Source organism: Anser cygnoides, chromosome 10 (genome assembly GCF_040182565.1).
Source record: "Anser cygnoides isolate HZ-2024a breed goose chromosome 10, Taihu_goose_T2T_genome, whole genome shotgun sequence".
NCBI lineage: Eukaryota > Metazoa > Chordata > Aves > Anseriformes > Anatidae > Anser > Anser cygnoides.
In genome coordinates, this window is record NC_089882.1 from 8,449,857 (window position 1) to 8,472,029 (window position 22,173).

The 22,173-nt window shown below is 43.5% G+C and overlaps 1 protein-coding gene across 2 annotated transcripts; it reads right to left on the reverse strand.

Annotated features, from left to right (window-relative positions):
* Nucleotides 1-1,386: 1,386 nt before the first annotated feature.
* KBTBD8 (kelch repeat and BTB domain containing 8) lies at nucleotides 1,387-11,417 on the reverse strand. Of its 2 annotated transcripts, none has more exons than XM_067002975.1 (4): nucleotides 11,263-11,417; nucleotides 9,082-9,292; nucleotides 7,349-8,463; nucleotides 1,387-4,596 (listed from the first exon to the last, which is right to left on the reverse strand). In XM_067002975.1, exons 1-4 carry the CDS (start codon nucleotides 11,276-11,278, stop codon nucleotides 4,133-4,135), a joined length of 1,806 nt encoding a protein of 601 aa, XP_066859076.1. In that variant the 5' UTR covers nucleotides 11,279-11,417; the 3' UTR covers nucleotides 1,387-4,132. The 2 variants fall into 2 exon arrangements, with proteins under 2 accessions (XP_066859076.1, XP_013035789.1); XM_013180335.3 differs by lacking the exon at nucleotides 11,263-11,417 and adding an exon at nucleotides 10,238-10,925.
* Between the last annotated feature and the right edge of the window lie 10,756 nt (nucleotides 11,418-22,173).

The window sequence follows — 22,173 nt, forward strand, 5'->3', positions numbered from 1 at the left end:
AGTTTGGGAATCAAAGACTATGGCTGAATTACTCCTATCCCAGTTTTGGCTCTGGTCCCTCTCCCTGGACATTATAAACCAAGAATATCTTCCAGATATGACTTTTATGACTTGGCTGAAAATTTGCAGACATCTTCATGAACATGTTTTATAAGCCAGATAACGGCTACTACTTAACTCGCAAATACCCTGATGGCTTTTCAAAGGAGCCATGAGCAGTGCAGCTAAGCAGCAGAACCATTCAGATACATCTGAAGAGCAAGGCATTCTCTGAGGCTTCTGCTACAAGTGCTCAGTTCAGTTTTTTTCCCCCTCTGCTTGAAACCAAAGTTATGAGGAGGTAATTCTAATTAGTTTCTGCAGCTTTAGCTTTGTCCAAACTGTGGACCCTGAGTTAATTCAGTTTATCCTCAGGCAGTCGATGCAATTTGGTTTTTTCTTGCAGTCTCGTTATTTTACTTTGACACAATTTTTTCCCTTGGGGATCACAGATGGAGGTCTTTTTTTACCCCCTCTTGCCAGCTTCAGCTCTTTCTTAACTTCTTTAAGTCCCAACAGTTGATTACATATTGGTGTGTTGCTAAGCTCTAATACAGCACTGGGGAATCTTTCCTTACAAGTCCTTTGAGTTTTGGACAGAACAAAGGTGCTCCAACCCAAGGAAACAGGAGACAGAGAACTGAGTTTAGGATGCTTTTATCATCTAAAAGATAATGTCTCTTCCAATCTTAATGATTGGCTGTGCTTTCATGCTGTCTCTGGAGTTTGCTAATAAAATAGTAACTGAGCGTCCAAATCGTCCCCAGGTTAGAGTTCATAGTTGTAGTTACCCAATACTTGAATGGTAAAAGCATCCTAGAAAATAACAAAGTGATATCACAGGGTTAATTTTCAGAAACTTACTAAAAATTATGCAATGGATTTATCACAATTGAGTGCAACCGGTTCTGTATTTCAACAATAGGTTTATTTTAAGAAACATAACATGACATTAAGTAAAAATGCAAAATTGTGCAATTATGGCAAAATGTTTAAAAATCCACACATTTGCCCTCATAGGACTACAGTACTTCTTACTAACATACCTGAGCACTGAATGTTGGATGCCATTTCTAAACAGCCTTACGAACAGGGAGCTCTTCAGTTTCTTGTAGAACATACAAACACTGCATGTTTGGTGCACCAAAATTGCTTTTAGTTAGCCTAAGTTTTACTGATAGAATCAAGTGGAAATTACAAAATGCTTCCTTCTAAAGTAATTAATAATTCTGAAAGAGATTCACGCTTATGTAAATCCTTACAATGCTAGAAATTAATTTAATAAAAGGGCAGTAAATGAACGCAGAAAAATACTAAGTGGGGAAAACTTATAGGTTACTGTTTAAATATTATTATCAGTACCTTTGGTGCAATTATTTTTTTTTCTGTGCTGTGCAAGTTTACTTAAGCTTGACTCTAAAGCAAAAACTTTACCAGGAATCTGACTTTCAGCAAAATGTAGAAGCATTTAAGAATTGGCAAAATCTCACAGCTACGTTACTGTCTCAACGAACTCCTCATGCAAAAGATTCAGTATATTCTACTCCCACAGCAAGTTCCAGGATTTAGCTTCTTAAAAAAAAGACATTACTGACTTGGATCACACCCTCAGTTTGAATGGTTAAACAGAATGGAGATCTTCGTACTTTAGTGCAGATAAACAAAATTAACAAACCTACTGCAGAATTAACCACAGCATATTGTACTTCTACACATCACATGACCAGTCAATTGCTAACTCAATTCTATTTCATAGTTTCAAGTAATATATTGAAATTTGTTCTACTAAATAAATATAGAAGATTGTCAAAAAGCAGCAAGAAGTCTTGTAAATATTCAACCAAGCTTTAAAAAAAAAAGAAAAAGTTACATAACACTTTGCAAAAGAATGGTTTTACACACAAATGCAACACTGTTAGGGAGGGTGCTTCAGAAAGCTTGCAGCTAGAGGCCTACAACAGCGCAAAGAGCTAGCCAAGGACTAAGGATAACTTGAAAAATGAAATTAGTTGAACTTAAAACAAGCTCTTATTCTTGGCTATGGATATATATAAAACGGTATCCAGAAGAAAACTAAACAAAGAAACAACACACCTCAACACTGGTGTATAACGCAGCCTTAGCAAGTATTGTCGACTTCAACTTTATTTCAGAAAAAAAAAAATCAGGCGCTCGCATTTGAAAGAAGCGGTTTGGTAAATCTCTGGAAGATGAGGTATGTAATGCAAAGAGGCATTTTTTTTTTCCTTTTCATTTCACAGTTTTGTTGTTGTTTTGTTTTTGCCTTTCTAACATTTTGTGCAAGAATTAAGAAACAGAACCAGGCGAGTATTTCTGTAAATCAAAGGTTCCATTTGGGAACAGACAAACCACATGGCAAATGAACATTATCCAAATCCTCAGCCATGCCAGGGGGATAAGCATTAAGGAGCTAAATATTTGGCTTACTCAAATATCAGCTGCTAAGCCAGATAATGGTAAGAACTTACAGCCAGCAGTGGCCACTGCCATTTCAAGTTAACTGGTTTACTGCGGTCAATTTGAGAAAATAGGAAAGAGTAAGATAACGCACACCTCTAGCTCTGGAAAAAATTCAACCAGTAGCAAATCAAACCTGGCAAATTATAGCCGATAAGTTTTAGGATTCCTCTTTTCCCTTTTACATCCAGTTTTCAACTACTGAAGTAGAGGCCGAACTTGGAAAATTTTTACTTCTGCAAAAGTAAGCTAAATGTTTAATACATAGAGAAAAGTGTTGCAATATATTGAATCCCTATTCTAAATTAGCATCTAAGATTAAGCCATGGACACTTACTGTCAATTTTTCTTTAATACACTGGGTAACGAAGACAGCTCAGTAGTGCAAGTTTTCACATTATAGATCAGAATCAATTAGAAGGTATCTGAGGGCTTGATCACAGGAAGAAAAAGATGATGTGTAAAGTTAAGCCACACATTTTAAAGTTACTGGAGCACATGCTAACACTGCACATAGCACTGCGCTTTAGTGGAGACAAAATGAACACTCCACAAAAAAACTTCGATATTATTAAGGCCATATCCTGTCACCAATCTGTGCAAGAATACCACTACAGTAAAAATGTTATGTTAAAAAAGACAATATGATGACAGAACAGGGCCTGAAAACAGACACACACTCCATGAAAAATAACAGGCTGTCTTAAACAGTAGCATAAGGTTAGCCCATTTCAGACAAACAAGTATTAAAAATGTACTAGCACCATCAACTTTTGGGTTAAAGCCCTTTATGGGATGAAAAAAGATTTTAAGCAGTGTTAAAAATGTTTTCTTTTTTTTTTTTTCTTGCAGCACTACACCTAAGTGGCAGAAAAAGAGGTGTTGGGATTTGTTTTCGATATCTTTAAGCTCAATTTCAACAAAAATCCATAGACGGAAGTGGTAAAGCAAACTGAACAGGCCTCCTTCCAGGGCAAAGGTACTCCATGTTCCAACTCTGGCTTGAGTTTTTCTCCCAAACTGTAGTGCACAAACATTACAAACATTTTAGAAGACTTCAAAAGCAGTACAAAAAAAGAAAAAGATCATTATGAATCAGGATCTACCATTCCTCTATGTAATTTCAATCTAAAATTAAAAAAAAAAAACACAAGTTAGTGATATTGCCTCAAATTTTACCCGTATTTAAAAAAAGAGAAAAAAGAAAAGTCACTTCAAAACAGCTTGGACATCCTTAGCTACTAATGCTAGATTTTCTTTCACTGTAGTGCATAGTTATCCTGGCTCTTCCACTTAATTTGCTCTTACCACAAAAACACCCCTCAAGTATGACATGATTAAGTGTTTACCAGAAAAAAATGCTAATAATTGCACTTTGTAACCTCCTTCTCATTTCCCAGGAAAATATCAGTAAATATGAAACTGAACCAGTAATTCCCTCCCCAGACTGCAACCTTTAAAGAGCACCCATCCCCACATACAAAAAAAAAAAAAACAACCTATCTGTTTCAGCTTACAATAAATACTGAATTTCTTTGTTTTCTTTTAAGACATGTTTTCTCTAGCATCAGATTACCACTGAAAGCACTAAGGCCTGTTACTGAAAAAAAAAAATTTAAATAACTTTCTGAAGACACTGCGGATACAACTTAGCAACAACACATTCAAAATGCCGGCCTAAATCCCAGAGCCTATCTGGAGTCTCATATACTTTCTGCCATTGGTCGGTAACCTCATCATACTGATAGAGCGAATTCTTCCTGCTGGTTCTGAAAACGTGTTCTTCAACAGTGACTTGAGTAGCTCTGACAAACAGGTGGAGTTTATTTTTGAGGAGTACGAGTTTTATGTATGGATTAATGGACTGATCGCACGGGAAGTCTTTTTTTCGAGTCCACTTATTTTGTTCAATGTCATAGGCCTCTACGGTAAACATACGTTGATGGTTTCCACAGGTTCCAGCTATGTAGTAGATGGAGTCATTGTACACAGTTGCCAAGCCTTGGATTCTAGGCACAGTCATTGGGGTCAAAAACCCCCAGTAATCCTTCTGAGGATCATAGCAGAGAAAAAATTCTCCTGCAAAGAGAGAGGAAAAATAAAACATAAAACTGATGCTTCATTTCCGTAACAGCAATTCCACCGCTACTAAGCTTTCAGCTATGGTCTTCCACACACAGAAAGAGTCTACCAATTTTTAAAAGCCCTGATCTCATGACAAAAATCTATCATCATCTGCTTCCTTCAACGTACAAAAAATAAGTACAAGCTACTTTGAGTTTCTAACCCAGCTGATGGGAATTTGAAGCACACCACAAATACAGTGTTTTACATGTTTCCCAGCTCTCCTTTACTACCTCTAAAGCACGCTTAAGAGTTTGACTCAAAACCTTTCAAGATTCCAGTCTTCAAACATCCGAAGTATTTGTTTTGTTCTTTAGTATCTTCACAAAATAAGCAGCATCTACAGACTGTGGAAAATCTTGGAATTCTGTGCTTGAAAGTTGTCAAATCTGAGCAAATAGTGCATCTTCTACTACCCAGACTTTGAAGCCGTTTGTATCACGTCCCTGGTTACGCACTTCGGTTGATTTGTTTAAAAGGATTTTAAACAACAGGTTGATTGGAAATTAAAAGGTTGATTTGCTTAAAAGGATGCCAGGTGAAGACTCGTTTGAAGCTACTGACTCATCACTACTTTCGTGATCAGATAAGGCACCTCTTCTGTTGGGCGCACAGGGAAGCGCATGCAGACTGTAGACAGCAAAGTTCAGATGCAAACTTGATAAAAAGAACACAGATAGAGCCCACCTTGCCTTTTATGAAGCTCGGGGGAAAGAAAGGGCTAACGTTTGCCAAATATTAACATAATTCAACTTTATATATAAATTTCACTTTGATATTTTTAAGAATTTAAACTATTCTGCAGTGTAAGAAAGCACCTCAAGTTTAACAAAGAATACAGAAATAATAGAGCTAAAAGCGTGGAATATAACTTAAGACATTAAGTCTTACAGATAATGCATTTTTTGATTATTCATTTTTGTTCCACAGTATAATCTCCTATGACTGATGCTTGCATTCCAGTTTGCGTTCTACAGCTCCCATCAATCCTTATGGACTACTTCAAACTTGTGAGCTTTGTCTGTGAAAATTACTGAAAATTAACTTTTTTATACACTAGTAGAGTGCAGCCCAATCAAGGTTTTTATCTTCCACACTCAAATAGAGAATTCGATTATTTTCTGTGGCAAATTATTTAATTTGCTGGTTAACTCAATGTTTACTTAAATAAGCTACTTCATTGGGATGCCATTAAAACCACTGAAACACAGAGTAGTGCAGCCATGATTTGTAAAAAAAAAAAATGCATTCTTACTCTGTAGGTTATAATACCTCTGTAAATGTTATCCATTTTTTAGCAGTTCTAAGAAACACTTGAAAAATGAACAAATATTCTGTTAAGTTAAAGACTCCTCAGTGCTCCTTTTTAAACGATCTAAAGCACACAGTTAATCCAACAGGAGAGAAAGATTGAGAAAACTTATTTTAACACAATTTAATTTAGAGCCACAACCAGTCAGATGTAATATGGAAAGAAGAAAATGAAAGAAGAAAAACACCTGCAGGTCTTGTGGAAACCCTCCGACCTTACTGAGTGGCAGGGACACAACATCAAGAAATCAGGCTGACTTCTGATCAATAACAAGCAGCTTACAGTATTCCCCAACACGTTTCTTTCCTGTGGTCCAGCTTTGCATGGAGATGGACCCAAAAAGAGGGGGGTTGGTAGAGATCCAAGACCCCAAATTCTGCAAATGTTTACACAGAAAAGGGCCTAACAAAAACAAAACTAAGATACTCCCTGTCCCAATCTTTCTTTCTGCTTCTTGGGACTCTTACCACAGCCTCATATACCAGTCTCAGTGCTCTTAAGCATGGACTGCTATGAAGCTTGGGCACGCAGAAATATATATTTTATAAAATCTCCACAAATCAAATAATTTATTCTTCCCTTTTTTATTTTATCCATTCCCATAACGATCCTTTTTAGAGTCCTAGAATATGTAATTCCCAGTCTAAAATAACCACAAGCATCTTTTTCATCACACCGCTTTCAATTGCATGTACATCTTGGTACTAAATCATTGTCAACATACTTATTTTAATCTTTACGGGTTATTCTGATATAAATCTCAAATATGGAACTATCACTGCTGGTGCTAGAACTGTGCCTAAGTCGTTAATTTAAGAATCAAGATGCAATAAACCAGTAAGTCTGATTATTTATTGGAAGATAGGATGGAAAGACAGTGCGAGCTAATTAGAAAAAGATAAATCATCTTCCTTAGTTACCTAGCTGACTTCAAAAAGCAGAGTTGGGCAGAGAGGGAAGGCCTACCGTGGCTAATCAGTTTTTACAAGTCACCAAAAAAAGACGAGACACCAGTTTTCACAGGTTCAGCTAAGTAAAATGCTAAGTGCTTTTTCATGACAACAGCTGTTCTTCAACATTAGTGCGTTCCACTCAGATAAAGAATACAGCATTTTCATTGTGAGATTTAATGCTAAATTGTTGACTTAGAACACCACCAAAACTGCCACTTGTGCAAGAACTCAGTACAACAACTTGATGACGCATTCCCAAGGCGTGAGAACTGCAGCAGCAACCTCACTGCCCTCTCTAGCTTTTCTCCCACTCCGTTGTCCCAGGGCACTCTTCAGATGTTCAGAAAATTTGGGTTTTCTATGGTGCTTCTAAGAAGAGACAGTCAGCTCAAACAACCCCCATTTCCAATCAAACACCACACAGTCAGTCAAGGCACCTTACCCTGTAAAACATAGATGTTATCCTTATATTCCACAGCACTATGAAACTCCATTGCTACCGGCATTGGACAGACAGCTGTCCAACAGTTCTCCCGGCTGTCATAACACTCCACAGACTTGAGAGAGTTTCGCCCATCTCCTTCATAAACACGACCACCTATTGCATACAGTTTACCACAGCAATGAACCAATTTGCAGCCTATTCTGGCTCGCAACAAAGGAGCTTTCGGGATCCACCTATTGCCAGAGTGATCATACATCCAGAAATCACTCTCTGCTCTGTGGTCAATGGAGACCTCGCTGCTGCTTGGTCTGTAACCACCCGCAATATAAATATCGTTATCAGGAGATACAAGAATTCCAACCTCCCTCAAGTCATTTGGTGGCTTGCATAGTTTAAACACTCTCCCTGTGACCGAATCTAAACAAGGCACTGTTTGCTTCTTTCCTGAGTGTTTGTGGGCAGCATCAAAGCATATGATCATTTCAGAAGCAGTCATTCCAAGCCGTTGTGTATAGCCATTGGCACTATGTTGTCCCTTTTGTACACAGCTTTTGGCCATAGCCTGTGCAAACATGGGAGGGATTTTCTCTAAAAATGTCTCTTCCAACAGAGGCATACGGATGCATTTGGCAAATATTTCTGGAAGGTGCACTTCTCTCTTATTTTGTTCATGCTCAAACCACCTTATAATGCTGTCATAAACATGTTCTTCTTTGTCTACATTTAAATCATCACTGTCGAGTATACTTATGAGTTGGTCTTTTCTCAACTGAAGAAACTCTTGCTCTTTGGTGACACTCAGAAACTTTTTACGAATGTAGTCTTGTGATCTGTCTTTGAGTTCCTGATGACCATAGTGATCAGCAAAGATAAACACCCCAATGGAGTTCTGTGGGTCCAAATGACTGATCATATATTTAGCACACTGGTCTTGTATGGAAGGGATCTGGAAGATACTAGCTGCAGTGAACAAAGCTTGAACGTTGGCCTCTGTCAGCATTACTCTGGAGGTATATGCATAGTTCAATACTAAATGCATTGACTCTGCTTCAACACCAACTATACGAACTTCTTTCTGGGTACTCTCTGTAAGGCCGCTAGTGAACATAGATCTACAAAAGAAAAATATTTAGCAGTTTATTTGTAATTACCTTCTAGCTACAGGTCTAAGAAATCATATTGCACAGCTAATCCCAACGCGCCTGCCCTTGTATCCGCACAAACGCATTTATCACCGATGTTACGCTGCTCTGCTTGGGAACCTAAATTTTAAATCAGTTTCAGACTTACTGAAACAAATACGGCAAGCTGGAATTTCTTGCTTAATTATCTCACTAATCCCGTTTTAGAATTCATTTTACAAGCAAAGCTCTTGACATATCCAAGACTTTGCATTCAACTATCAACGTGTTATTTCATATGCATATTCTAGCATGACAGAATATACAATTTTTAAAGGGAAACAAGTAGTTTAACTATACTGTTACTGTATGAAGATACTTTTAACACGGGAGGGTTTTACTTTTAAAATTGTATGATTTTGTCCAATGAAACTCTCCTTTGATAATTCCTTGACATTAAGGGAATAAAAACATTTGTTTACTAGTTGCGCTATATCATCAATAGTTACATGGAATATTGGTATAGGTGTGGGTTTTTTTAATTGTCATTTAATGAAAATAATTTATAATTCCACTTTTAGTCACCCCAAGAACAATGGACTATTGTACCTGAAATAAGGACTGATTGCAGCAAGAACATTCCTATGACAGGAGAATGTTTTCCCATGATCCACTTCCACCACAATATCTGTCAGTTGTCCTTCGTCATACATGGTTTTAAGCTGTTGAAGAATACTGCAGGCATGGAAGGGGTCCATTCCACTGCTGACTGTGTTTGAAGAAGGAATTCCATTCAGTGTTTGTGAAAACTTACTTGGTTCTACAAAACAAAATTGAAACCAATTAAAGAAAAAAAAAAAAGAGAGAAAGCACGCCTGAACAAATGAGAGTTAGCACAAATTAATATTCTGTACCTCCTCAGTGCTGTCATCCATCAACGGCAAATCTAACATTCCCATGAGCAAGTAAAAATATAAGGGCATCTAAGGTTGTTTCCCTCTCACCCCCCCTTCCCCAGTCTACCGTGTAGGTTAACCTATAAATTTTTATCCACCAGTTTTAGGAAAAATACTAAATATTTGTGTGAATGTTTTATTAGATATCACTCGGGGGGAAGGTATCACGACGCTTACTGACTTGTAGAATGAGAAGAACAAAGAATGCAGAAGAGAAAACCAAGCCCACAACCTAAGTCACCCTTTCACAAGTCTGTACGCATGTGTTTAACTTTACACCGAAAAAGGAACTGGCTCCTAACTTCCACAAATGATGACTAATGGAGTAGACTCATGAAGACACAGTAAATATGTCGAGCAACAAAGCTATTAGATAAATTCACATAAATAAACGTATGGCTACATGTTCTTCTTTACGACTAAAATACAATTATCATTTAGAATTACTCAGGTGTGAAGGTACTCGCATATAATTGTGAAAACATACAAAGTGGAGCATAAGCTTCTAAGTAACACGTGATATGCTTAATGAAGTAAATCCCAAAGTGAAAATTGAGCAATATCTCAAGCACAAAAACCTGTTTCGTAATAGCAACAAGATTTTTACGCAACAACAACAAAGGAGAACTCAAAAGAAAAACATTAGGTGGTAAGAGCTGCAAGTCAGGTAATGTTGCTGACCGCAACACTGAATACCTTAATTTAGGGAGACAGAACGGGCAAAAAACAAGTAATGAGCAACAACGACTACGAACGGGAGATTTAAGTTCTAACACAAGGTGATGTAGAGCAGTTAGAGCTTCTCTTACTCTGAACTCAGACACAGCTTTCAGCACAGCCACAATTAGGTCAGTAGGGATCTGCTGTGGGGCACATTTTTCATGGCGGGCTTGGGGCCAAATATTGTCAGAGTCTCTTCAAATAACTGTTAGGAAAAGCCTTCAAAATAAAAAACGCCTTTTTTTCAAATAAGATAGTAACGCAGGGTAAAATTTACAACAGGGGGGTTGATCACGGTAACTCAGCTCCAGCATTCAAAACTCACCGATCACGGGGGAAGGGGAGAATTTGTACTCGTATTTTTTTTCCAGAAACAAATGTTAGTCGCTAGTGAGGAGGTTCCAAGGAAATAAAATACTTTTCTATATGGATGCCAAGGTTTCCTACCTAGCCGAGCCTTGATGTACAGTAAAAGCGTGATGTAGCTATCGTTGCTGAAGGGTTTCATTTACTTTCTAACACTGAAAGGGTTCAAAACAGTTTTCCTCCGGCCCTGCCGGGCACTCAGGTATGTGCACACGCAACCGAGCCACCTTCCAGCGCTGCCGGCGCCCACCAGGCCCCGAAGCTCACCCCCAAGCCCCAGCCTTTCCGCTCACCCCTCGACACCCAGACGTCCGGCTGGGGAACCCTGCTGCTCCCTTTCACCACCTCCCTTCCCAGTGAAGGGTCATCCCTCCCAACGCCTTATCACCCCTCAATGCCTTACCTCCGCCCTCCCCACCACCCCCCTAACTCTCCACGTCCATTTATTTCCATGACACCCCCAAACCCCAAATACCCCCCCAGCCCCCCTGGAGGGGTCCTACAGAACCTCCCCCTCCCCCCCAACCTCCTCCCCTCCCCCCCATCTTCCCCCCCACCCTCCCTCGGCCTTCCCCTCACACCATTCCCCCCCACACCCCCAGGATCCCCCCATTTCCCCCCCTTTACCCCATTTACCCCCCCCCCCCTTTACCCCCACATCCCCCCCCCTCAACCCCCCCCAGGCCCCTCCCCGCCCCTCAGCCCGACCGCGGCTCCCCCCCGGCCCCTCTCCCCGCGCAGCCCCCACCTCCTAGCGCTGCCATCCTCGGGGCCCCAGCTCCGGCAGCGGGAGGGGGGCGGCCCGCGAGGAAATGTCACCTGCGCCGCTTCCTCCGCGCCGCTTCCTCCCCGCCGCCCTGCCCGCCGCGGAAGCCAACCCCGCGCCGCCGCACCCCCCAACCTGGGGCGCGCCGATTGGCCGGCGCCCCCGCGGCACGCTGGGAAATGTAGTGCAAGGGGACTCGAAGGGAGTCTCTCCGCTTCCCGGAGCGCGGGGCGCGCTGGGAGATGTAGTTCCGTCCCGGCGCGCTTGCACGGGAGTTGTAGTTTTCGGGATGGGGAGGGGAGGGGGGGGGGTCTGGGCTCGGCTCGTCGCTTAGCAACGGGGAGGCGGGAAGCGCGGGGCGGAGCCGCCATTTTGGGGCCCTCAGGCACCGCGCGGAGAGTGGGCTTCGGGGCTCTGCGACGGGAACCCCGCAGAAATGGCCCCTCCGTGTAAATAATTCCCTCTGAATCGCTGCTTTGTGCTGCCTTTGTCCCGTCTGCGCCGTCCTGCCGCTCTTGGAACAACTCCCTGAGTCCCCAAGGGAGAGAAAAGCTGTCCCCCAGCAGGCTGGGGACATTGGCCACCATGGCCACCGCTGGAAAAGCAAGGAATGGAGAAACCTGATATACCACCTTACCACCTTACTGCTGCCACAAGGGCAGGGCAGTATCAAGAGCACAAGGCCCAGAACTTTTTTGGGCTTTAATCAAGAACATAATCAGTCTGCAAGCTTGTTATGACAGCAGTCTATTATCATTTATTTTCCCTGTGTTTGCGCCCCCAGCACGTCAGAGCCAGGCAGATCAACTGTACTAATCCTGCGGAGAGAGCAGCTGGATGACTCCAGCAGACAAGCAACCATTTTGTTGGCAATGACCTTTTAATACCACAAAGCACGTTTCTCTCTCCTTCCCAGCAGCAAAGTGGCCGCTAGTCACCAGCTGGTTTCGGCTTTCTGCCGTGACTAGCCACTAGTTTCAGTTTTGATAACTGAAGCGTTATCAGAAGTTTGCTGTGGAAGAAATACTTTTTTCCTTTATGAAATGCACTTAACAAGAGAAGAATTGCTATGTACTGGAAGCATTCAGAAGGAGAGCGTATTTTTTATATTTTAAATCAAAACAGATTCAATACAACTTTGCTGTTCAGCTGCGAAGCTTGTTTACTTAAGAAAAAAAATGCAAACACACCAAAAACAATTTAGATAAGAGTGTTTAAAATACATTTCCCTTTACCTCTCAGCAACAACATACAATGGGTATGTTACCAGTGCTCTGAAGCAGATGAATTTAAAGGCAAGAATAGTACTGCTCAGTGTCATCCGACTGCTTCATACGTGGTTTTGCTTTCACTTGCAAGGAATAGCTTTTCCCTAGTTTAGCAATTATCAGTGGTGTCCAGGTGCTGTCGATAATAATGGTACACAACACAGGAATGATAGAGGCTCTGATGAAGGAGGTGTAAAAGAAAATAGAACCGCACGTCTGCAAATCGATTCTGCAGTTTTCCAATTTCCCCATTCAGCAATGGCATGGCCTGTGAAATTGTCCCCAGAAATATAAAACGAAGGGAAGGGAGAATACCACCACTCTTACCTTTCAGCAAATGATATTGCCTGATGCAGTTCATTTCCTGTGGTGTGGACACTTAGGCTGGCCTGGATTAGTGTTCAAAATGCAGAAGCGAAAGGGAGAATGTTTTTTAATATAGGTACTGCATTGAACTGGTACTTTGGAGTAAAAGTATTTCTTGAAATGGCTTATCTTTGTAAGGTTTCTGCTGAAGGAAATAAATTGCCATAAAAATACGCTTAAATAATCTTTAAGAGGCATTGATATCAGCATTACCTCTTAGTCTGAAGTCTTTCTCAAGTGTGTTTACACCATCATCCGCTCCCCTCTCTGGAAACTTTCATTAGCACTCCCTGGCACTAAGCAAATTTAGCACAAGGTGGCACACCCATGGGAATTCAGGGGCCAGGCTTTTTCACCCAGGTCTGAATATTATTTGCTGGCTTTCTGAAGTGCAAAAAGAGAAGCATGTTGCCATGCAAATTGCTCAGAAATCTAGATTTTATAAACAGCGTTTACATTGCACACAAATATTAGAACCAGTTCTTTCAGAAGTTACAGGATGCTAAGTGAGTTCCAGCTCCCTTTATTTCTGCTGCATCTCTTTCTTTCTTTCTTTCTTCTGTGTTTTGCCTGGGAAGCAAGACAGGCCTGGGATTCAAAAGTAGAACTCTAAGTCTGAAAATTGGAGTTTTCCCTTAGTGCTCACACAAATTTACTGCATGCTGTTGATCAGATCATTTGATTGAATAGATTTTGGCTCCCCAGGAGACAATGGGGAGTTGGGAAGCTCTTTAAGATTTCCTTTATTGCTATTGTAGTATTTTTTGCAAGGTGTTTTTGCTTCATTGGTTTTAGTTCTTCTGTCCAGCAATCAATTAAAACTGATGATAGCATTTAAGATTTTGCAAGAATACAAAGTGTCCTGGACATTGAGGGGCTAGACTTTCATTTCTACTTCAATTTCACACCTAATTTATCATTCTTGCAGGTACCTCTTGAAAACATACAGCTGAAAGCTCGTGGTGGAGAAAGTGTTGCTTCCCATTTGATATTCCAAAGATTCAAAAAAAAAAAAAAAAAAGAGATTAAATCGTATTGACTAAGAAGGAGCACAGAGTCCAAGTCTGGTTTTTATAAGTGATTAGAAACATTGCCCTCTTTATGAACCCAGAGCTGGCACTGCTTGTTCTGGGATTCTTGCCTTCAGAATAAAGAATGTCTTTGTCATGAGCCCAAGCAAGAAAAGAGGGAAAGAAAAAAGTTTCAGGAGAAAATGAACAAAATATACACTTTTTCAGATATTTGAGAACTTAGAAGGTACCAAGAAAAAAAAAGTTTAACTGAACAAGGAAGTTATTGAAAACTTGTCCCTTCTTCATTACATCTACAGAACAAAATAATTAGAAAGTTTTGGTTCATCTACCATCAATATAAGTACCAAGAAAACATCACATCTTCAGCAAATTATTAGGTTGGGTCATCTGACGGTGACCTGCCCAAACCAGTGTTCCCACTGCACAAGAGGTGATGCAGAGAGCAGTTTTGTGGATCCAGTTATTGTTAGACAATATTGGGCAAGATTTGTCATTTTTTTCTCCTGCAGGCAAAGTGAAGACAATACATATAACTGGACCAAAATTTAAAGAAAAACATGGATTCGAGCAGCTTTAAAAGAATACAACTTTCAATCCATATGAATAGATTTTTATTCGTACATTTATTTTATGTCATTGTTAGTTCAAAATTTTAGAAAGATGTCACTGCATCCTCCTCGACTTTTTTCTTGGCCCTCCCCATATGGTGCTTTTCAATGAAAGGCGGAGGATATCACGAGAGGAAGGGCCAGCCTCCCCTCACACACAACACAGTCCAAACAAAGAAAACCAGGGTTTGCAAAAGCTTGACAAGACTTTTTAGTTTTCACAGCAACATTTTGAACAGTCGCTTTTTCATAAGTGTCTTCAATTAAAAAAAAAAGCCAACTGTCAGCAAAATTGTTCAACTATAGAATTTAAATACAATCCTAGTAAAAATGAATAATATCACATGCCATCTTCAAAATATGTCAGTTACTAATGTTGACAATTGCTCAGCTATTTGTACGTGTTAATTTGTACCGTGAATCTGTGAGAAGTAATGCAGCCGATACAACCGCACTCTGAAAAACCCTCATATTTTAATTGGAAAAATCTTGATATTCACTGAGGAACAATCTAACCTTGGAAAACAATCTTTTACCAATTTGTCTTTAATGCATAAAACACTGCTCATTTTCTGCAGTTCTTTCACCAAGGGGCACATTAATTTAGTTGCACAATAATTTAATACATCGATACATTGATTGAAGCAGAGAGTTTTTTATTTAGCGGTTCCAAGAAATAACACATTTCTTGCAGAATCTTTAAAAAGACACTTCTTGCTGCAGTTTAAGTAGGGGGAATTGCAGATCATTAGAGGAAGTTGCCCTTCAAAGCCGATTGATCATACCACACTGAGCACAGTGGGCTTTACATCAGAACAGAGCGAAGACTGGCAGGGGGCAATTAATGGGGCAGATACTGGAGTGTCTTTTCTGATTACCCCATACCGTACAGTGGATTTGGCCTCGCTGAGACAGGCTGGTAGAAACAAGAACCCTGATGAGATATGGCTCTGCTAATGTCAAGAAGTGCCACTTCCTAGCAGCAGGAGCAACTTTATTGAAACCATCTGTTGTTTTGGAAGATACATGCGCGCACACATGCACTTCCTCCTCCCAAAGCGTTTAACCTTTCTCTTCAGGATGACTGAAATCACACAGCTAATCCCTCCTCAATCTCAGAATGCCAGGCCCTACTGTTTTCAGCAACTCCCAACAGCTACCAAAAAATCTGTGTGACTGGTGGTGATTAGGTGATGTGGCAGCGATTTAATCAGGAGCGATCATTTCAGAACGAAATAGCCATACGTCCACTGCCACCACAAAGTTTTGCAAGGCTTCGCTACCTGTGCAGAGATGAGAAACCCATACTCTACTAGATCTGCTCTGCACAGGGGACAGAAAAAAAAAAGTAGATTCAGTGAGTTTGGTCCCAATGAAAACTCATTTTTCATCAGACAACCCAACAGTGATCTCAATGGGACCCATCCTGGTTGGATTACAGCAGATTCAGAATATGAGTCCAGTTCCAATTTGTCAACTCTCTAATGACATTTTCGTGATGCTCCCTCTATAAAGTGCCAGAACCGTTGAGCTGCTGGTGGCTGTGCTACACGGGCTTGAAGAAGAGCCCTGGCTGCCAGCAGATAGCATGGCACTACCAGGGCATTCACCAAGAGCGAGTTAGCTCTAGCCTCTTTGCAAGTAAAGTACTCCTGTCACGTTAGACAGGAAGTCACATCTGTGCACATGTACTCTCTTATTCCTAAGAGACGCATTTGAAAGCACTAATTAAAAAAGAACTGGCCTCCCAACCATTTGGAACAAACGTTGCATACCATACCTGGGCTGTCTGATAACACCTTTTGCCAGTGAACACGATCATCCCCAGGGCTTTGTGGCCACTGCCCAAACCAAATGGTGTGTAAAGGGCAGCGTGCCCCTTCTAAAGCAGGACAGGCACCTTTCTGGGCTCATCTCTGGGACCACATTTCAGCAAGCAGTTTTATCTCATCACCAACCCCTTCTGGCCGTGTCGGGCCGAACAGGGCCCCGGGCCGAACAGGGCCCCGGGCCGAACAGGGCCCCGGGCCGAACAGGGCCCCGGGCCGAACAGGGCCCCGGGCCGAACAGGGCCCCGGGCCGAACAGGGCCCCGGGCCGAACAGGGCCCCGGGCCGAACAGGGCCCCGGGCCGAACAGGGCCCCGGGCCGAACAGGGCCCCGGGCCGAACAGGGCCCCGGGCCGAACAGGGCCCCGGGCCGAACAGGGCCCCGGGCCGAACAGGGCCCCGGGCCGAACAGGGCCCCGGGCCGAACAGGGCCCCGGGCCGAACAGGGCCCCGGGCCGAACAGGGCCCCGGGCCGAACAGGGCCCCGGGCCGAACAGGGCCCCGGGCCGAACAGGGCCCCGGGCCGAACAGGGCCCCGGGCCGAACAGGGCCCCGGGCCGAACAGGGCCCCGGGCCGAACAGGGCCCCGGGCCGAACAGGGCCCCGGGCCGAACAGGGCCCCGGGCCGAACAGGGCCCCGGGCCGAACAGGGCCCCGGGCCGAACAGGGCCCCGGGCCGAACAGGGCCCCGGGCCGAACAGGGCCCCGGGCCGAACAGGGCCCCGGGCCGAACAGGGCCCCGGGCCGAACAGGGCCCCGGGCCGAACAGGGCCCCGGGCCGAACAGGGCCCCGGGCCGAACAGGGCCCCGGGCCGAACAGGGCCCCGGGCCGAACAGGGCCCCGGGCCGAACAGGGCCCCGGGCCGAACAGGGCCCCGGGCCGAACAGGGCCCCGGGCCGAACAGGGCCCCGGGCCGAACAGGGCCCCGGGCCGAACAGGGCCCCGGGCCGAACAGGGCCCCGGGCCGAACAGGGCCCCGGGCCGAACAGGGCCCCGGGCCGAACAGGGCCCCGGGCCGAACAGGGCCCCGGGCCGAACAGGGCCCCGGGCCGAACAGGGCCCCGGGCCGAACAGGGCCCCGGGCCGAACAGGGCCCCGGGCCGAACAGGGCCCCGGGCCGAACAGGGCCCCGGGCCGAACAGGGCCCCGGGCCGAACAGGGCCCCGGGCCGAACAGGGCCCCGGGCCGAACAGGGCCCCGGGCCGAACAGGGCCCCGGGCCGAACAGGGCCCCGGGCCGAACAGGGCCCCGGGCCGAACAGGGCCCCGGGCCGAACAGGGCCCCGGGCCGAACAGGGCCCCGGGCCGAACAGGGCCCCGGGCCGAACAGGGCCCCGGGCCGAACAGGGCCCCGGGCCGAACAGGGCCCCGGGCCGAACAGGGCCCCGGGCCGAACAGGGCCCCGGGCCGAACAGGGCCCCGGGCCGAACAGGGCCCCGGGCCGAACAGGGCCCCGGGCCGAACAGGGCCCCGGGCCGAACAGGGCCCCGGGCCGAACAGGGCCCCGGGCCGAACAGGGCCCCGGGCCGAACAGGGCCCCGGGCCGAACAGGGCCCCGGGCCGAACAGGGCCCCGGGCCGAACAGGGCCCCGGGCCGAACAGGGCCCCGGGCCGAACAGGGCCCCGGGCCGAACAGGGCCCCGGGCCGAACAGGGCCCCGGGCCGAACAGGGCCCCGGGCCGAACAGGGCCCCGGGCCGAACAGGGCCCCGGGCCGAACAGGGCCCCGCAGTGGTAGAAGTGATGACAGAGAGATGGAATGACTTCTTGGGGCCCTCTCTCTCCTCCCTCCATTTTCACTCATATGTGTATGCCTGTTACAAAAGCTCTGCAGCTTGCATGGAAAAACCCATATGGGTATCCAAAAAATTTGGTCACTGAGAGTCTGGCCAGCTCCATCAATTAAGAGATGGGTCTTTAATGTGACAATATAAACAATTCAGCAGTAGGAAACATATGGGCACTCCCCTAAGACTGCAAATGGCTAGGGAAAGCAGAGAGCAGAAATTAAACTGCCTCTTCTGCCTGGAACAAACAGAGAAGGTTGAACAAGTTAGTTTTCCTTCCTACCTGGGGGAGGTGGCAGAGCTGCAACCACACTTGTTTGTTTTAAGGCAAAGTACAGTAAAATGGCATCACTCAAAGCCATCCTATATCCCTGGGCTATTCAGCAATAATCACTCAAAGCTTCCTTTTTTTTCTTCCAGTTCTTTCCTCTCTCTCCAGTAATTTGTTTTTAAAAGAATTTGAATATGGAAAAAACAACCCCTGGAGCCACAACTGGAAGGAATGCATCTCATCATACTTTCAACCTAAATAATATTGGTAGTTTAATATACTGGAGTTACTATCATAACTTCAAGGCTTGTTGCTGTAAAAAAAAAAAAAACAAAAACAAAAACCTGCTACTGGGGTTGTTTGGTGTTAAAGACTCAGCCAGTCAATAGGGGAATGTAACAACAGTGAATAACCCTAACATCCTTGAAAGGGTAACGGAGAGTATTTATTTAAAAAAATCCCCCTGTATGATATATATATTTTTAATAGATAAATAAGCTCATTGTATCAGTTTTCATAAAGAAATCAGTTTAATGCATGGTATTAGGTTTTCTAAATAACATGCTGTAATGCAGATGTCTCATTATCTACTATCATCTTACTTGGTCTATCCAAGTTCAGCTGCATAACTTATATTTAAAATTGAATCCACGCAATATATGACTGAAAACTTCAGTTTACCTATTTCTTGGCACTAGCAATTTTTCCATTTGTGGATTTAGATCCTTTTCTCATTGTAGTCAATACTTTATTGACTAGAGGGACACTAGGATGAGGTCCAGGGAGCATGCCTATTCCGGTATTGACTGTAAAGTGTATTTAACAGTTACGTATTAATAACAATGTTATTGCCTCTTAAATCTGTGCAACAGAATAAATTAGAGAGCAGGTCAATTCCTAAAAATTACTCAAGTACTGTTAGAACATATGAAGTGAGGATGAATCATTCTTTTATCTATAATAGTCAGGTGAACAATGGGGTTTCCCCCACTGTTTCGCCACCACCCTCCCAAAACAGTCATGTAGGTTTTGCTTACTGTAGCTCTTTTTTTTTTGTTAGGTAAGAATGTCTACCTGCAGTCATAGTGTGAACCTGAGGAGCTCAAGTCTTCCACAGCTTTAACCTGGCTCCAAAAGCTTCAGTGGTCAAGCCTGGGTCCCTGGGTTAGGGAAACTTTAACCCTAGTTAGACTGTCCCCACACACCCTGCCACTGCATCTCTGAAGGAGCAGAGGAGGCCTTCTAAACAGAGTTTTTTAGGGTCTTTATTTCACCTCTACAGCTTGTCTTAATGGTCTATGGGAAATAATTATCAGTTTAAAATGCCTTTTTTTAGAACTGCCTTTTTTGAAATCCTGACACACACTACAGCTTTAAAGCCTGGAACTGTGTTCTTTATACAAAAGGCCTTGAACTCTCTCCGGACAGACCACTTTCATATCCTCTTGGATGGAACACTTTCATATCCTCTAAGCTCATATATTGCATGGTAATAAGCTGTGGGATTTAGCTGTGCTGTGACAACATGCCTACTCTTTTACCTAGCAGAATAAAGGGCTTTCCTAGCAAAAATAGGAAAGATAAAATGGTTTGCATGATACTTGCAGCTAGCAGGGCGTTCACTTTTTCCGCTACTGGGGGTGGGCTTCCAGGGTTTCCAAGGTGACTATTTAAGAATGACACTATCACCGTATCTTGACTATGGAGCTTTCCTAGGCTTATCCTGCCATAACATCCATTCACATTTCATCTTTTTTTATATTAACCTAAGAAGTTACCCAAGGCCACATTGGAGTTGAAAGCCAGGATTCTTATTAATCAGACTCAGATGGGACCATGCTGGGCTGCAACACATGAATTGCCAGCCCCTTGTTCCATTTGCAGCACTCATCCAGGCTTCAGCCCATTATTTTCATGTTGCAGCCAGATGAGTTTTCTCACTCTGTCCTCCTTAGAGGAACGTAAGAAAAAATGAGAGGTCAGCAATTTAGAATTAGCTACTTCTTGGAGATAGTATGGCCAATTTAACTTACAGCACATTGTGAAAGACACCTGCAAAATCCATCATTTCAGTAAAGAAAGTAGCTAGTAAGGTCTTCCAAGAGAGTGCATAACCCACAAGCAAAGATGTTGACCTGGTATATGAGGGAATGGGAAGCTCTTCTTTTGAGGCCTTATCTCAAAGGTCAAACTATTCACCCCAGAGGATCCCTCACTAAAAAAGGTGTAAAGGTATGGTCAGTTCCTTGCAGGGTCTTCAGGCCATCAACAGCCTCACTAGTCCCTTCCAAGGTCTGGCTTTAATAACATTCCTCCACCTGCTGGTGGAGCACCGCTCCTACTGCCCCATGCACACCAAAAGGCAAAGCTTGTCGGCCATGCAAGCAGCATGGAATTGAAGGGCAAGGAGCATCAGTTACGGTGTTCATTACTTTTTTCAGATGCATCGTGCTTGCTTGTCAGAGGCAGGGAGAACACTCAGAGCTCAGTTCTTATGCTGATATTAGCAGTATAAACACTAAAAAGAAAAGTAATTTTAATGCCTCTTCTCAGAGACCATTCTCATTTCTAGCATGCACTGCTCAGGCAAGATCTCAGGACAATCTCTTATTCACCATTCTCTTTATACTTCAAGCTATGGGAAATTAGTTTTCCTTTATTTGCCAAACAAAATAGCAAGTGTTCTTCAGGGATCTGATAAGACAATTAAGTACAATTTTTTAGCAGCTAGCATATCTGTTCACTACAGATAAAAGATTCAGATCTTTATAAATAAGGATTGTAAGAGTTCAGATCCAAATAAAGATTCATCTTTTTATCATGAAAAGTTTTAAATCCAATTCTGCCATAGTCAAGAAATGTCCTTTTGAGGCAAAGGGAGTGCTGGGAGAAAATTCGTTAAAATACAGTCGCTTCTCCACTGAACAGTGGAGAGCAAACTCTGGGGCACAACTTAATTCTTTCAGTGACAAAAATACCAACGCTTGGGAAAGTGAAAGCATGCATTTGCAGAGGTTTGGTTCTGTCTGCTAATGGTAATATTGTCTTATGTAGTTTCTACTGAGTTTATATGCAGATTAATGATCCTGGCATTACAGGCTTCCAGTCAAGAGTAATGAACCAAGACATGCACACATATATAGACATAATGTAAATATATTTACTACACTATCTATTGTACATGCTTATAATTTGCCTCTACTATACAGGCATTTGGCTAAACAGGGGTAGACCTGGAAGTAGATACAACAGACATGTTTGTAATTATTGTGCATCTGTTTCCTTTAATATACAAAAACCTTACCTTGCAGACAGAGGCCAGACTCAGCTCCCTGCCTCATTGTTCTCCTCTGTCTAAAGCTGAAGTGTGGGATTAGTTCCACTCTCTGAATTCAATGCATAGCTAAGCTTACCTGATGTGACTTAAGGACAGCTACTCAGCAGGGAGGTTTGAAACCTAATAGTGGAACAGGAACAGGAAAACTCCCCAGTGACTACAGTGCACCGGCGTGTGAAAGCTGGAGCTGTCATTTCAACAGCACGTCAATATGCAAGATGTGGACTGGCTCTTGGCAAGTGTGCCCAACTGAATGAGCTGCAGTTCCAGGAGAAGAGGCTGGAATATCAGTAAACGAAGAAAAAAATCAGTGCCATCATTTTGGAAAATTAGCTTGACTGGAAAAGTTCACATTACAAAGTCTGGATTTAAGTCTTTCAAAAGTGGTTTGTGTT